At 40.4% G+C, this 16,850-nt stretch overlaps 1 protein-coding gene across 4 annotated transcripts; it reads left to right on the plus strand.

The window, feature by feature from the left end:
* Nucleotides 1–486: 486 nt before the first annotated feature.
* On the plus strand, nucleotides 487–13,276 carry LOC140729511 (uncharacterized). 4 transcript variants are annotated; one of them, XR_012099341.1, is made up of 5 exons: nucleotides 487–1,515; nucleotides 4,170–4,262; nucleotides 6,885–6,977; nucleotides 9,578–9,806; nucleotides 11,056–11,181. XR_012099341.1 is itself a non-coding variant. In XM_073049311.1 (4 exons), the coding sequence occupies exons 1-4, from the start codon at nucleotides 1,098–1,100 to the stop codon at nucleotides 11,346–11,348; spliced, it is 897 nt and encodes a 298-aa protein (XP_072905412.1). In that variant the 5' UTR covers nucleotides 487–1,097; the 3' UTR covers nucleotides 11,349–13,276. The 4 variants fall into 4 exon arrangements, 3 of the variants coding, with proteins under 3 accessions (XP_072905412.1, XP_072905413.1, XP_072905414.1); XM_073049311.1 differs by lacking the exon at nucleotides 9,578–9,806 and having other exon boundaries at nucleotides 11,056–13,276; XM_073049312.1 differs by lacking the exon at nucleotides 9,578–9,806 and having other exon boundaries at nucleotides 6,888–6,977; nucleotides 11,056–13,276.
* The last annotated feature ends 3,574 nt before the right edge of the window (nucleotides 13,277–16,850 follow it).

The following is a 16,850-nucleotide window of genomic DNA, read 5'->3' on the forward strand; positions in this document are numbered from 1 at the left end:
AGGATAACACCATGTTAGTGTGATCTTCATCCGTGTAACGCCTACTTTTTGGATGTTGCACGGATTCCAGAGGCAGCTGCATGTAGAATATTAAAATACTTAACTGGAGGAAGCAGGAGTGAAATGCGTTGCATGTATCTAGTGTTCAAACCCCCATCATGTTAAACTTTTCATCAATTTAAGTTGTATCAACATGACGTTGTTTCAATATTACTATCAGCATACAAAAGGACGCCCCAGCCTCATGCAACTAATCGACCGCAATAAGTCCAAACACGTTTGACTTGACAAGGAATAAGAATTGAAAATGTTCAAAGTAAATTTATTCTCAAAGTACATATATGAGATTCATTTTCTTGCGAGCATTCACAGAAAATACAAGACACACAATAGAATCAATGAAAGGCCGCGCCCAACAGGACGGAAAACAATTAACTATGCAAACACAAAAAGCGAAAAAAAAACAATAACATCGAGAACGTGAGATGAAGAGTCCGCAGGCTGTTCAGTGACGGGGTGAGTGAAATCATTCCATCTGGCCTGATAGTTGGAGAACAGCTGCTCCTGAACCTGGTGGTGTGGGGTCCTTCCTTCGCAGCATCTGAGAGAGAGAGAGAGAGAGAGCATGGCCTGGATAGTGGGGATTCGCGACGACGGATGCTGCTTTTCTGCTACAGTGCTCCATGTAAATGTGCTCAATGGTGGTGCAATTTGCTTCCCTTTTGAACTCCCGCTTTACGGGAATTTTGTTAATTCATCTGCGCCCAGCATAGAGTTATGAACCAAGATAGCAGATCGCCTCCCTGCGTGCTGCATTGCCTGAACACCGAGGTTAAAGTGTGAGCGGCTGCGAAGTGCGTGTCCCAGCCCCCGTGGACGTGGCTAATCAGCATTCGGCTGCAGCGTCGGATTACCTAGTGACGCATTCTGCAAGTGTTGAGCTGTGTTTTGTGTCCGGGCCAACACCACTCACTCCTCCTCCACCACCATTATGATAAACCTTCCTTTGAGCTCACGACTTCTTTCCGATTTTTTTTTGCTTTGCCAGTTTTTGTTTAAATCGTGAATAAACCGAATGGTCACCGGTGACCTCAAGGATGGCAAGGAGAGCGAGTAAGAACTGGGGAGACCAAGAGATCAAAGGATTGTTGTCCATTTGGAAAGACAGGTCCATTCAGGATCAGCTGGCCGGAACAGTGAGGAATAAAGATGTGTTCGTGAGGATCTCCAACAACCTTAAAGAATTAGGGGTCAATCGCGATTGGAAGCAATGCCGGGCCAAAGTGAAGAACCTGAAATACGAATACAGGATCATGGTGAACCAAAGGAAATCCGGCAGGATGTGCAAATCCATGCGGTTCTACAATGAAATTGATGCGGTGTTAGGATGTCGTAATCCCCAGACCGAGGGAGTTCAGGGCAGAACCTTCCTTAACGTGGTCATCAAAGAGGAAGAAGAAGGGAAATTACAAAATGCACTGCCCCCGGTCTCTTCAGCCTCCGAAAACATTACAGGTAGCCAGTAATTAATTTCCAGTGGGGAAATTAATAATTAATTGCGTAATTTTAACGTATGTTTTGTAAAATTAAATTAACCCTAATGGTACAGTTTTACAAAATGTGGTGACGGAAACGGCAACTAAGAAGGTATCGAACACAGGTTTAAGGGCGCGTATTAGGCGTCCGAGAATATTATGCTCTTCGGTGTATGGAATTCAGAATTTTATATTCTCTTACTTCACGCAAACCTAGAGACCTGAAATTACTTGTAGTGCCAGAAAATAAGATTGTCGAAAAGGTAGAACATTGAATATTAAAATCATAGTTAAAAACTACACCAACTTACAGTTAAAAATCTTTACTCCCCAGTCCCTATGTTTAATATATCAGACTCTCCTCTGGAGTTGCATGTTCTATTGAACGTTCTCCGCATACACCCTGAAAATTATTTTTTTCTGATATTCAGAGCACAGATTACCGATGCTTCGAAGGCATGTTACTGTGAGGAGTGGTGATTGCAGGGAGGACGTTTCGGGGAATTGCGGGCCAACGTTGCATGATTTTCAAGCTAAGAATTTGGCCTCTTTTTTGGTTGCATTTATAAGTAAATTCCAGTGGATAGAGACCGCAACGTCCTACCCGTATCAACCCATGGCATTTGCATCTGATCGGGCAATCAAGTGTAGTTTGCATTGGCATTCAAAACGTTGACGCCCACATGTTTAGAAGAGAAATGATCTCTCTCGGGCAAAGAAACTTGCTTTCACTTCTTTTTTGACGGGGCTGTTTCTTATATTCCTCAAATACAATAATAACCAGATCATCGAAAAGCAGTGGCAATTATAGAATAAAATAGGTCCATTTAATGTAAGAGAAATTATACAATATACATCCTGAAATTATGCCCTTTTAAAGAAGTCTTATTACAGCTCTAAAATTGTATCAAAAGACTGCACAAAGTTAATTATTTTGAAACCCAATGACAGAATGTAGCAGAATATTCCAATTTATTTTACAAACTATATTTTCAGCACTTTTGTTTTAATTTCATATTTTATGATTTGATTCATAGTTAAAGGTTGCAAAAGTTATAACATATCTCTAGTATTTTGATATTTTCACCCATGTGTAGTCTACATTGCCTTACAATATATACAGATAATCATCACTTTATTCGTGAGTTATTTTGTTCTGTAGACATTTTGAGGTTAACTGTTTATCTGTTTGTCTGCTTGCTCTATCAGATTTAGCCATAAAGCTGGTGTCTGCCAAGATCTTCTGCAATAGGATTTAAACTTATGTTGATCCCCAACCTGCGATGTGCTGAATTTGCTGGTCAGAGTCTGCAGTATAACTAAAAGTAACAGTTGTTCTGCCTAGAATGTATGATGTCTCATCCCCTGTCTGTGCTGAGCTACCATCTTGTTCAGGACACTGGGGAGGGATGTACTGTACACCTTGGTACAATTTGTTCCAGAAAAGAAATTTGATTGAGAGTTCCTACTTGTGGAGCCTGGCAATAATACAGATGTATGAATGTGGATTTGGGGAGTCTATATGGATTGAAATTCGGAAGTAACACTGAAGATATATAGTGTTCATTGGGCGAGGTATCAAAGCACACCACTTTCCATTGGAATGAAGGACTTGTCTTACGAGCAAATTTGGCCAATGCATTTTGAAGTTCAGGTTATGTAGGGCACCATTTCCAATGGAACTGTGCCCCAATGAAGGAGAAGTGAGTGGGGAAAAAAGTGTTAGAAAAGAAGTGATTTACATATTATTTGAAGGTATATCTTGAGTTCACCTTGCTTCTGCTTCTGGTCTCTCTGGCAAAATTTTAAATTAGGGGAAAGGCTCTGTTAGGGATTCACGAGTTACAGAATCGATTGAGTGATACAAGACATTAATTTAAACATGAATGAATCTTAAGTTCTTAATTGCAAGCAACAATTGGTTTGATATGAACTGTCTACAGAGCACAAGCTACTGGCACACAGCAGGAGGCTGGCTGCTAAAGAGAGATGGCTGATAAAGTGAGAAAATGGGAGTATTTTAATTGACATACATCAAACCAGGCATCACTGGCTAAGTTACATTATTGTGACCAAGATCAAGGAAACATCCAGGCCAGGTTGATTTTGAAATCCAGCACATCAAACATGGTGACAGTCATATTGGTCTGTCAATAATTGGAATTGTTTGTACTCGTAGATTCAGCCCTCACAACACTAATTTTGGGTGTCTGGTTTCTTTGTCCTTGGAAACTTTTTACACCAACTGTGTGAATTACTTTGTGCCAACAAAAATGTTTGAAAATTAGGAGGCGTCTTGTCAGTTACTGTGTGCTCGCATTGTGACCATTATTCAATGGAACCATTTGTCAAAATATTAAAGAAAATTATGTCATTGTAGATACTGAAATTGTATTAAATCACCTGGTCTTTTTTTTTTTAAAAAAAAGGTATAATAACTTGATGTAGTTCGAATTTAGGGAGACTCTACTAAGAGGTTCTCCAGAAGAATGCTTGCTTACAGGGATAAATAAAAAAACATACCAATCAACTAGATTTAGTAACGTTCCAGTGACTCATTTCACAGTCACAACAGATGATAATTGCTACGAAATTTGCCTGAGCACTCACACACTTTATGATAAACTCCCAAAGCTTGCTGTGCCCAACCAGTCACAACCATCAGCAGAGATGAGGAAGAGGATGAAGTTCTGCCTCAACCACAGTCAGGAGCAGAAGGTGTTACAGGTATGTGTCATGTTGTTTGATAAACAATGAAAAGAAGACCTGTCCTGGGCATTTCAGTGAAACTTTGGTAGCCCAGAAAGAGATGAGAAAGTTACCATGTAGATATTAAGAGATGTTCAATCTTCCCTCTTTACTAAAGTTCTTGAGTAAAATTCTTCCATTTCTCATGTCTCTTTACACTTCCTGACCAAGTATTTATCACATTCTACATTATGTACTGCGTGTGCGGAAAAGAAGAATTTCTCTATGACTTCTTCTGCCATTCATTAAGGTGATAATTAATCCACTCTCAGCCTCAACTACACTTTCCTGCCAGTTCACAATGATCCTTGATTCCCCTTTAATTCAATAATTCCGCTTGCCTCAGCCTTTAATGACTGGCATAATTCCACAGTACTTTGAGATAGAGAGTTGCAAAGATTCATAAGCCTCTAAGGAAATAAGTTCATCCTTATTTTAAACAGTGAGTAGGTGAACCGATATTCTGAAATTATTCATCCAGATAATAAATACAGTACAAGGGGGAAATTCTTCTTGGCATCCTTTAGATTATTGTACGCTTCAAAATCAGCTCTCATTTTTCCTAGTTCCAATGATTATAGGCACAGCATGTTCATAAGATAAGCTCTTTATCCCATGAATCAACTGAATGAAACTTCTCTAAATGCTTTTATGCAAATATATACTCATTAGGAAGACAAAAACAGTATGCAGTACCCTAGGTGTGGTCTTTCCAACAGCATTGTCTGTCTATAGTAAGACTTGCAATAAAGGCTAATGATTCATTCCATAATTAATTTCTGTATTGGAAATGCCGATCCCTGTTTGGTGTACAAGGACCCCTGCGTCCTCCAGGTCTGACAGCATTCCATAGCCCCCTTTCAAACCTCATGATTTACCCATTCACTTAACCTAAACACATCCAATTTCAGACTTTCTGCTCATCACAGATTGCTTTCCCATCTATTGTTGTATCACGAGCAAATCTGGCTGCAGTACATTCAGCCCCTTCGTCCAAGTTACTTAGATTGTAAATGAGGTTGGCAAGTAGTGTATGCACAAGTGATAAGAGGGTGTTGCAAAGATCAACATTCAGGCTGGCAATCCCACTTCTTTATCCTGGACACATAGAGGTTCTACAGTGATGGTGGATTGCAGCCAATTAATTTTTTTTAGATGTCTTAGGAATTTACTGTGGTATGTTGGTCAGGGCACGACATGCAATGAAAACAATTATAATAAATAAAGAACTGTATAAAAATAAAGTTAGTTAAAGGACAGATTTGGAATAAAATGTGGATAAATACATAAATACCAGCATGCATTTCCAATGTAAACAGCATTATAAAAAATGGTTTGAAGTGTTTACTGTGTAGTACAGTAATGTGGGTGATAGAGAGGATGGGGGCTAACCAGAATGGTTGATCAGATTAACTGTTTTAATAGCCCTATAGCACTTTACAGAAGGGAGCTTTTGGAAAAATATTTTACTCAGCAAGTTGCATCCACACTGAGTTTCCCAGCCTACTCCTTTGTCCTGGACATATACAAGTCCTGCAGTGATGATAGACTGCAATGATTTCTGCTGACCTGATAGTTCACTGTTACTTACTTGGGCCCTAAGTGGAGCAGAGGCCATCGATGACCTCCCATCTCCATCATCCTCTGAAGTTGATGGTACGGTTGGAGTTCATCAATGTTTCTGCCATCCACTGTACAGGGGATTGGCCTGTACAGGTTCACCAGAGCCCTGTTAGCCGGCCTTACCCATTTCCACCTCTGACAATGTTCACTGTAGTTTTTACATGTATTGTGAGAGGATGCTGCACCGAACCACACAGTAATGGTTGCTGTGAGGATGTTCCAGTAGAAGTGCAGCAGTATGTTCTGGGGAAGTTGGAATTTTACCAAATGGCGCAAGAAGTGCATCCTCTGCCAAGTCTTTTTGTTAATGATTCTCCCACCTGAGATCCTGTGAAATAATCATGCCCAGGAACCTTAATGTTGAAATTGTGCTAACTAGAGATATTAATGACGAAAGGATGGAGGGGGCACTTGTGTTTCCTGGAGTCAATATGCAGATTGTGGGGGATTTACCTCCAAGTTGCTGTGATAGTAAGGATGTCGGCTCTAGTGGCAAGTACATGACTCCTCCACTCTTAATCACTTCGTTATACGGTTTGGATCCTTATTGAATCACTGTGTCAATTGAATTCATAGTGTTCATTGTCCAATGTGCAAAACTTTGTTTTTTTTTCTGATAAAACAAAATTGAATAGAAGATAAAACAAGTGAAATGCAAAGGAGAAATGTTGTAACAGTGCTTGGGCCTTGAAACCTGGAACATGTAATCTATACTGAGAGCAGATTAGGATTTGCTATTTGCAAGAGTGCAGAATTAATGTTACTTCCTATAACAAACTATTTTCAAGTAGGATACAGTTTTAATTCAATTATTGAGTTTTTTGGATTAAATTATGGCTGCATCTGTTGACATTCCAGCTCAATGGCATTGGTTACAAATGAGACTGATCCCTTTTAATTTCATTGAGAGTCGCTTGGTTGAATAATGTTGTGCTGTAATGGGGCTGGATAATTTACTGTTATTGATTACTTATTTAGCAGACACAGAAGCTCCCATAGAAGAAGAAACAATGAGCACAAGCTCAGAGGACCCTGTCACTGCAAGCAGAAAAAGGACTGAACATGAGCATGGTATGAACCTGGAAAATGATCAACATTATGGATAGGAATAGTACAGTGAAAATAAGATACTGACTGTGACAAATGACATGTTACTTTCTTTTTGTATTCTCTCCAGTCACTTAACATCCCCATAATATTGGTGTACCATTTGGCTCGAGGCTGCTACTTCTGCCTTGGCAGTTCCAGCTTGATCTTTCCTTGCCCAACTCTTGGGGTATTGCTGGCTTGTCAATTTGAGCAGTGCCAGTACTTTCGTTAGAAGTGAACTGACATGGTTTAAAGTCCCTATGTATTGTCACTGTTCTCCGAACTAAACAAAATACTTTTGTCATCATTAACATCATGGAATGTGGAACCTAACACTGAAATCAGAAGATACAGTTTTCCTTTCCTTAACAGTACTGTGCTAAGGAGAGAAAAATGATAAATCCTTTTAGTTTTTATCATTGATTTATGAAAGTGCATGTGGTCGTCTTTAAAACTGAACAGCATGCTAAGTGTATCTAAACTCACAACCCTGACTGCACAAAATGCTCTGTCACCGTCCTCCCCCGGCATCAAGGCTGTCACTACATTACATGCACCCAATTCCAAGTGGAAGGCTATATTGAAACTGTATTTGACACAAAACTCTTGAAACAGACACACTGCACAGAACGACATCAAGGCAAGTGATTACTGGTGGTGAGAGAAATACTAAAAGGATGTTCTCAAAGTTGTTTGAAAAAGATATAACCAGTTCATGGGAATCCAAATGGAGGAGGAGCATTTGAGATGGTATTATGGACCTTATCTCTGTCTTTTGGGAACTCGCAGAAACACTGTAAGATGGCAGTGGGGGCAACATCCCTAATTGCTTACTTGTGGGGCTCGTAGACCACCAGAAAATCCACAAACTGAACTGGAAGCAATCTAGACTCCCTCACCACCTCACCCTGCTCTCCACCCAAGGGACCGCCTAATAAGTAGAAGGCAGCTTAAACCTGTTAAAAGTAATTGTTTGAGTTAGGATCTTTTGTCCTCCGTACCCAAGAATTAATGTACTTGTGCCTGAGGCAGTGCAACACTTTGATTATTGGGATGAGAGGGTAGTTCTGTGAGGCAAAATTTTATTGAAGTTGACCCATTCCCAATGAAGATTAGAAGACAGAGGTTTCATTTTGACTTTCTCAGTTCTGAACAGGTTTAGCACTGCAGGTTTCCTTGGACCATGAAATTGAACTAAGAGCTACAGACTCAGAAATTGCTTCACACCACATTTTGAGCAATAAATATTATTGCGAAAGTTGAGTAAAGAGTGAAAACTTGAGCTGTGAAATTCGCAGAATGTCATGGTCAGGTTTTCCCTGTGATTGTCCTGAGGGGACGTAATGGAGCTCTGAGCTGCATTCATTGCAGCCAGCTATGCTAGTGACAGATCAGAATAAAAACTGCGCTCTTCCAGTTGCAGGAAAGTGCTGCTACTTAATGAATGGAAGATGGGGTCTGAGTGTGGCTAAAGGGATTTGGAGGAGCTGGTGGCTGCAAGAAGCATGGTGGACATGGGGATTCTCAGAGCTGCAGGAAGGCATTCTTGATTGGAGTTGCAAAGCAGATGACTGTAAGGATACAAATGCAGGCTTTATATTTTCAGAAAGCCTGTGACGGAGACCAGTGGCAGTGCCTGCTTCTGTGGGACAGAGAAAAATTATTTTTCTCTGCTTAAGTTTAGAGCAGTGAAAGGGAGAAGTCATCATCTGCTTTCTGTTTGGCTCTCTGGGGCATGGAGAGCAGGCATGGATGCCTGCAGCAGTGTGTAAGATGTGGTAAAGATTAGCAGCTACATCCTGTGACTGGAGCCATAACCCTGACCTTCATGGGCAATGCAGTCAAGGCGCTTACTGGGTTGTACTTGAGGTCGAGGGAAGTCTGAGATCTCAGGAAAAGGAATGCCATTTCAAGAATTCACGGGAAATGGGATCAGTGTCTAGGAGTAAATAAGGATAGCTGGTGAGGAGACCGGTGAGGAGAGAACAGGTCTGGTATAAAAATCAAAATTCAAACTGACCGCATTTCATTTCATTTCAATATAGGGTGATAAATTGTTTTATACTTGACTTAAAAGTCACTGAAAATAAGTTCATATGTGTTATTCACCACAAACTTGAAGTAGTTGATGCTTGCCTGAGCAGTGCTGGCAATGTAATAATGTAGCTTGGTCTGATCTGACCTGACCTGAGCCTTAATGTTCAGCCCCAGGTCAGGGAGCATATTCCTCTCCCGTCTGCATGTGACCCCTATAGTTGGTTCCTATCAGGCTTGGAGTGGGTAGCCAAAACCCGGCAAAAACATTGAAACTCAACCTGAAGATGAAGTTTGTACTTTGAATTATATTGATACCGCAGGGCTGAATTGTGGTGCCAGAAAATGTTAGGAAAATGAAAACCTTGACTGGCACGATGACAGCCAGAAATCCCTCTGCTCTGCATTGAGCCGGGTTCTAATAGTGTGGTGCCCTTTAATTACTGAAGCACTATGAACAAACCTCCCCCTTACTCAGAATAAAGTAGGTAATGGAGGAGGGGAGTAAGGAAAATCTTGTTACTCATACGTGCATATTTCCTCTCCAGAGAAGAAAAGCATGCGGAGGTGGGGAGGACATTAAAAACTCCAGATGCAGAGGTCAGGATCAAATATCGGTTCTTGCGGTGGTGAGGTGGCGACACAGACAGGACTTAATGGTTTCCATCACCCTCCAGTGGCCTGACCACTCTGTCTTGATAGGTCACTGAAATAATGAGCAGGTGCTACCCTGTCATGGTTGAGACATTTAATCAACGCCTTACCCTGTTGTCTCAGGTAAATGTAATCAATCCCATGGATCATTTCTCTCCAATGTCTAGGTCCATATGGATAACATAACTAACATAGTTATGCATCTGGGTCCTTGACTTCCTCATAGAGAGACTACAGTCAAGGTGGATTGGAAATGACCTCTGACAGTCAACTCTAGCGGACCTCAAGGATGCATGCTTAGCCCAATGCTTTACTCTCTCTGTATTCATAAATGTGTGGCTAGGCATAGCTCAAACACCGTCTATAAATCTGCTGATAACACAGCTGTTGTTGGCAGAACCTCAGAAAGTGACAAGGAAGCGTACAGGAATGAGATGGGTCAGCTGGTTGAGTGGTGTTGCAACAACAACTAAACATCAGCAAGATCAAGGAAATGATGGTGCACTTCAAGAAGGGGAGGTCAGGAGAACGCACACCAGTCCTCCGCGGGGGATCAGACGTTGAAAGGGTGAGCAGATTCAAGTGCCTGGGCATCAACATCTCTGAAGATCTATCCTGGGCCCAACATATTGACGCAATGACAAAAAAGGCACATCAGCGGTTATATTTCATGAGGAGTTTGAGGAGATTTAGCATGTCACCAAAGACTTTCACAAATTTCTGGAGATGTATGATGGAGAGCATTTTAACTGGTTGCATCATTTTCTGGTATGGAGGTTCCAATGCTCAGTATCATAAAAAGCTGCAGACTTAGCCAACTCCATCATGGGCACTAGCCTTCCCATCATTGAGGATATCTTTAAAAGGGGCAGCTCAAGAAAGCAGCATCCAACATGAAGGACCCACACCATCGAGGATACGCCCTCTTCTCATTACTACCATTGGGGAGGAGGTACAGGAGCCTGAAGACACATAAGACACATTTTTGGAACAGCTTCTCCTCTGCTATCAGATTTTTGAATGGCCCCATGAATACTACTTCACTATTTTGCTCTCATTTTGCAATATTTTAGATTTTATATATTCTTAGTGTAACTTACAGTATTTTTTTATGTCTTGCACTGTCTGCTGCCCTAGTACAACAAATTTTGTGACATTTATCAGTGACAATAAACCTGATTATGAGATTATTTTTGTTCTCAGATTGTTGTTTATGGGTGTTTGTGGGCACATTGTTTCCTGCCCTTCGTACATTATAGTTATGTCTTAATAATATCTTTGTCATATCCTGTACTTATTTGCATCACTATATATAGTAAATACAAGTTTTTCCTCCCAAGTAATCTGATTAATAACTTTTGTCTTTTTATAGATTGCTCGGTGCCAAAGAAGAGGATGAAGGTGAAGAGAGGAACCATGTTTCAGAGACACATTGGGACCATTATCAACACCTTCATGGACTATCAGAGGAAAGCTGAAGAAAGGTTCTACAAATGGGAGGAAGAGAGGCGGAGGGAGGAACGTGAGCACGAGCTGAGGATTATCCAGCTATTGCTCGATCATTCCAGATCCTCGATGATTCAAACGCCTCAGACTCCGGATTATCTGAGATCGCTGCACAGTCAGAACACCCATATATTCACTCCTTCTCCCTCAAACAATTAACAGTTACGTTTTCTTCATTGCTTATGTGCTCTGTTCATCAATGTTAACCAGGAGTGTATGAGCTGCAGTATTTTCTAACCTGGTCTGTAGCTCCTACAGGATCCAAGTTTAAAGAAAAAGGGTATAGAGACCAAGTTGACTTGAAGACACATTCCCTTGTTAAACTAACCATTAACCTCTATACACTAAATGTTCCATGAAAACAAGCCAAGTTAACCGAACTCTACCTTTGGGTGTTTTAATGTACCGGTAGTTCTCTCAACTTGACTGGGAGGAGGCAAATTCGCATGAATCATTCTCCAGTTTACTGATCTGTTTAAAGGTACGTGTTTGGATATTGGGGGAAGGTCAAAATGGAGCACAGTTAAAACTAGCTCCCTCCACATGGTTGAAAATCCTGCTGATGTTTGTTGCTTACATTAACACATTAACAATTGGACAGAGTGCCGGAAGCTTATAAGCAGTTGTGGAATGCTATCTTAGTACGAATCCGGAGAGGAAGGAACTTTTAATTTTAAAAGCAAACCGTGAAGGTTAAAGCATTGAAAAGAGAAAGAACTCGGGTATATTTTAGATAAAACCCAAAAAAAAAAATTTCGCTTGAAATATTTGTTTTTTCCCCCCCACTTTCTTGCTTTGTAGAAGTTCACAGCTGGCTGCTACTGAAGTCTGACGCTGTAATGTTCAATTGCTTCAGAAAAACAGACAGCTTAGATGTGCAAAGATTGATGAGTGATGTTTATTACAAATCACTAAACACTGATTCAGTAGGTAAACCTGTTGCTTTTGCTGTTTTAGAATGCTTTATCACTGGGAAATACTGTCCCTCAGATTGATTAATAACTTACTGGTTAAATGCACTGTGGGATGTGCTAAAAGGGAAATGTAGCGATTCAGTTTTGATTTCCTTAATACTTAGGCAAAAGTATTTTTGGGAAGAGTGCCATTATTTTGGAGTTATTCAGTTAGAGCAGGAATCAGTCTATCCAGTGCTAATAAGCATTTTTGTGCTGGGTGATAACCGATGATGGCTCCCTAGTTATAGGATTCCAGAACAGTACACCAGAGTATAGTCATCCAATTAAAATCATTGCCCCATTCTGTTCAAGTGTCGATCCAGTTCCTTTGGGTACTATTGATGTGTTTGCACTAAGCTGTCAGGCAGCAGGTTCCATATCTAAGCATAATAGTTCCATCTTTTTGTCGCATATTTATGGCTGTTACATTAAATTTGTGCTGTCAGATCAATGCCCAATCAGCAATTGAAAGCATTTCCTCTTTTTCTACTCCATCTAAATCCTCCTTAATTTTAAACCATACTACAGATTTTTCCCTTGAGGCAATTGACATTCAGCCATAGTGGGTTGCTGGGGTGTGGGAGGGGGGTGTAGAAAGAGGATGCTAGAGTCAAACATAAGCCAGATTGGGTAAGGATAACAGATTTCCTTTCCAGAAGGGCATAAGTGAACAAGATGGGCTTTGAAATGATCAATCCAGTGATCTCATTGGCAGCAGCACATGAAACCTATCGTCAGGTATTGGCATGAATGAAAACTGTCAGGTTACAAGTCTCGTCATGTTATCTGAAGACCCAGCAACTGGTCTACTTGGATTCAATTCCTGATGTTACACTTTCAGAAAATAATTTGTGCTGGTTGATTAGTTAAAAACTGAAAACTACACAAAGTAGAGCATACTGTACAGGTATTGCATTGTGCATTGTTACCTTTTATGATACAGTAGTGTGTTCCATGATCCAGCCTTGGAATATTGTATATGTTAAATGAGATCTTTCATTGGAATGCTTCTATCATTCATGTACAAAAATAATGAAAATGGAAATACTAGCCAACTTCTGGTTTATTAAAAGTGAATTAAATGTTTATTAATCCAGTGTACCAGAAACATAACTGGATCATCCAATTGGACCATAATTCTGTGGTTACTGTTAAAAACTTCGAGGTTCAGTATTCTGTGGCAAGTGACTTGCCTCCTGACATCCTAATTTCCTTTATCCATAAATCCCATCAGGAATGTGATGAAGTATTCTCAACAAACCTGGATGCATTAAGTTGCAACAAAAATTCTGCTTCTCACCATCCTAGACAAAGCAGCCAATGTACTTGGCACTCCATCCACCGTACTGAACATTTGCTCTCTACAGCAGTAGCATATTCTAATTGCTCTTTGTGTCATCTATGAAATGCACCGCAGCAACTCTTAAAGCCACTATGCTGTCTAGGATTAGAGCAACAAGTTCTGAATTTGCATTCCCCCACCCTTGTTAATCTAAATCTGGGAAATCCTTGTCCAACAAGTGTGGGAGGAATCTTCACCAGATAGTTTGCTGGTTGAAGAAAGTGGTGCAGCACCACTTCTAGGGTAATTAGGAAGGACATTTTCAGCACCACTGGCATTCATAAATTAAGAGAACAAAAACTTTCAATTGATTTCTAGCTGATATGATCAGTCAATTCAGTTTTGGTTCTAGTCACTGCTTAAATAACAGATATATATATATATATATATATATATAGAATTTAAATATTAATCCTTGCAGTCATTGCATCAAAGCATTAATGTGAAAGACGGGAAATTTAGAAAAGTATTGCGGCATTCTGCGTTATGTCTTTAATGTCTTCAATGTCTGTAGTGAGATGCTGAAGATGTTCTATAGGTCAGTTGTGGAGAGCGCCCTCTTCTTTGTGGTGGCGTGTTGGGGAGGAAGCATTAAGAAGAGGGACGCCTCACGTCTTAATAAGCTGGTAAGGAAGGCGGGCTCTGTCGTGGGCAAAGTACTGGAGAGTTTAACATCGGTAGCTGAGCGAAGGGCGCTGAGTAGGCTACGGTCAATTATGGAAAACTCTGAACATCCTCTACATAGCACCATCCAGAGACAGAGAAGCAGTTTCAGCGACAGGTTACTATCGATGCAATGCTCCTCAGACAGGATGAAGAGGTCAATACTCCCCAATGCCATTAGGCTTTACAATTCTACCGCCAGGACTTAAGAACTTTTTAAAAGCTATTATTAATGCTTTTTGAGATAGTGATTTAGATGCATATCATATTTTCTTACTGAGTTAAGTATTGTATGTAATTAGTTTTGCTACAACAAGTGTATGGGACATTGGAAAAAAGTTGAATTTCCCCATGGGGATGAATAAAGTATCTATCTATCTATCTATATCCCACAAATAACTCGAGTAATTAGGAATAACACTAATAGCAAATGATGTTTGCCAAGTCGCAAAATCTCAAACACCTCAAAAAAATGCAGCACCTATCTACGCATTCTGTGCGCAAATCTTGGGCTGAACCCACTGAATTCATGAGGATGAAGTTGCTAGAGTGAACCAGGCCTCCTGAATTCATAAACAGCTGAATGACACAACAGAGCAATGTTCAGCTCCCAGTAAAGCTGTTTCAATCCACAGCTTAGATGTTTTGCAGAGATTCAGAGAAATAATTTAAACAAAGACCAAACAAGAATTGAATATAGTTGGTTGGTAGGGTTACCTTTGGGTAAATCATTACAATACTGAGATTTATGTCGTGTTTCTGTTTACCAATTTCAAACAAGGGCTTAGATTGAGAAAAAAAACTGATTAATTGTAGACCCATTCTTTCATGCAAATGGAGGATCTACTCCGGTACCATAATGATTGAACCACGCTTAGCCACGTGACACCTCTCTGGCTTTCACAGCAGCGTTGTGTATGATATGAATGTCCATACAGGCAAAAATTGGTGAACTGATGTAATCCACTAAGCATAAGACAGATTGAAAATGGTCTCTGCTGAAGATTGATTCTCAGATTTTGCTAAATACTGATTGCATCTGGAGGTGAAGGTAAGCCTGTTTAATCAGAAAGGTCCATATCTTCTGTGATTGCAAAGTATCTGGAACATATAACAACATTTTATGACTTTTGTTCAAATTGTACTTCCTCATGAATTGCAGCATCAATTTATCTTCAAAGTTGCCCCACATTCTTAAATCATGAGAGAATTGTAGCCTGCACCAGATTATTTACATAAAGGAAATACTTACGGTTCCCAGATCGTAACTATTCTCAGTGCAGCATTTGTATTTAATGTTGGTATTTCTTAAAAGTCCTATCAAAATTGTGATCTTTAGTTGTAGGGTTCACACAGTCACCGGGACATTGGGGAACAGATATGCAGTCAGATTAAGGAAAGGTGTAAAATCAATAGGGATGTTGTCTTGGGGATTTCAACTTCCCTAATATAAACTGACCTTCCTAGTGCAAGACGAAGAGTTTGTTAGGTGCATCCAAGAGAGTTTCTTAAATGAGTATTTAACGGGTTCTATTGACTGAAGTCTAGGGAAGACAATCTCTGGCCACACCAAACGTATGAGACTGAGGTGCAAAACCTGTTTGTGTGGATACTGTGTGATGTGTTACCCTGTTACAAATCAGTACCACGAAATAACAGACAGTACACCATATGCAATTAAACGATTTAGCTTTATAATTCTTAATTTGACTAAAGGGTTAGTAAAGTAAAGCAAAAAGAAAAGGGCCATTTTAATTGAACAGTCTAATGTGCACAAGTTGGAGCTCAGGGTTTCCCTCCGCTGGTCCTCCATCGATTTCCCCGGGCTTCATCAACTCCCAGCCCCACTCCGAGTCCACTCCTTTCTGGTGTCTACAACCTCTCCTTTCTGGCATCTTCTCTCTCCATCTTCCACTGAACAAAAGACCCAGATCACCTCGGTCTCAGGCACACAAGAAGAAAAAACACTCCCTTCATTGGACGGCCCACATTCCAAAGCCCCTGTTATCTCTAGCCATAACCCAAACACTGCTGCTACAGACAAAGCATTACATTAGCAGTGAACCCTTTCCCAGGGTGTTACAAGTATGTAGATAGTCCAACAAGAAGAGGAGGGGAGTGTACTGGATCTGGTGTTGGGTAATGAGCCTGGCCAGGTGACTGACCTTTCAGAGTTAACAGTGACCACAACTCCTTTAAGTTGAAGATAGCTATAGATAAGTATGAATATTGTGGGAGATTATTAAATTGGAGTAAGGCAAAGTACTAGTGTATTAGGCAGGAACTAGAGTTAATTAGGCAAGTTCACATCTGACATGTGGAGGATGTTTAAACAACAACTAAACAGAATACAGGACAGGCACAGCAAGTTCCAGTAGGAGGATAGCAAGGTAAGAGAACCTTTAACGTCAAGAGAGGGGATGAATTTGGTCATGAAGAAAATGGAGAAGTATGAAAAGCTTAGGACACTAGAATCAAATTGAGCTCTCAAGGGTTATAAAGAAGCCAGAAAAGAGCTCAAGAAGGTAACTCAAGAGAAAGGGCCATGAAAAGTCCTTGGCAAGGAGGAGTCAAGAGAATCCCAAGCCATTCTATACATTGGGCAAGAGGATAACCAGGGAGAGGGTGGGAGAACTCAAGGATAAAGGGAGGAACATTTGCTGGGATGTGGAGGATGTGATTAAAGCCCTTAACAAGCAC

This window comes from Hemitrygon akajei, chromosome 6, assembly GCF_048418815.1.
Source record: "Hemitrygon akajei chromosome 6, sHemAka1.3, whole genome shotgun sequence".
NCBI lineage: Eukaryota > Metazoa > Chordata > Chondrichthyes > Myliobatiformes > Dasyatidae > Hemitrygon > Hemitrygon akajei.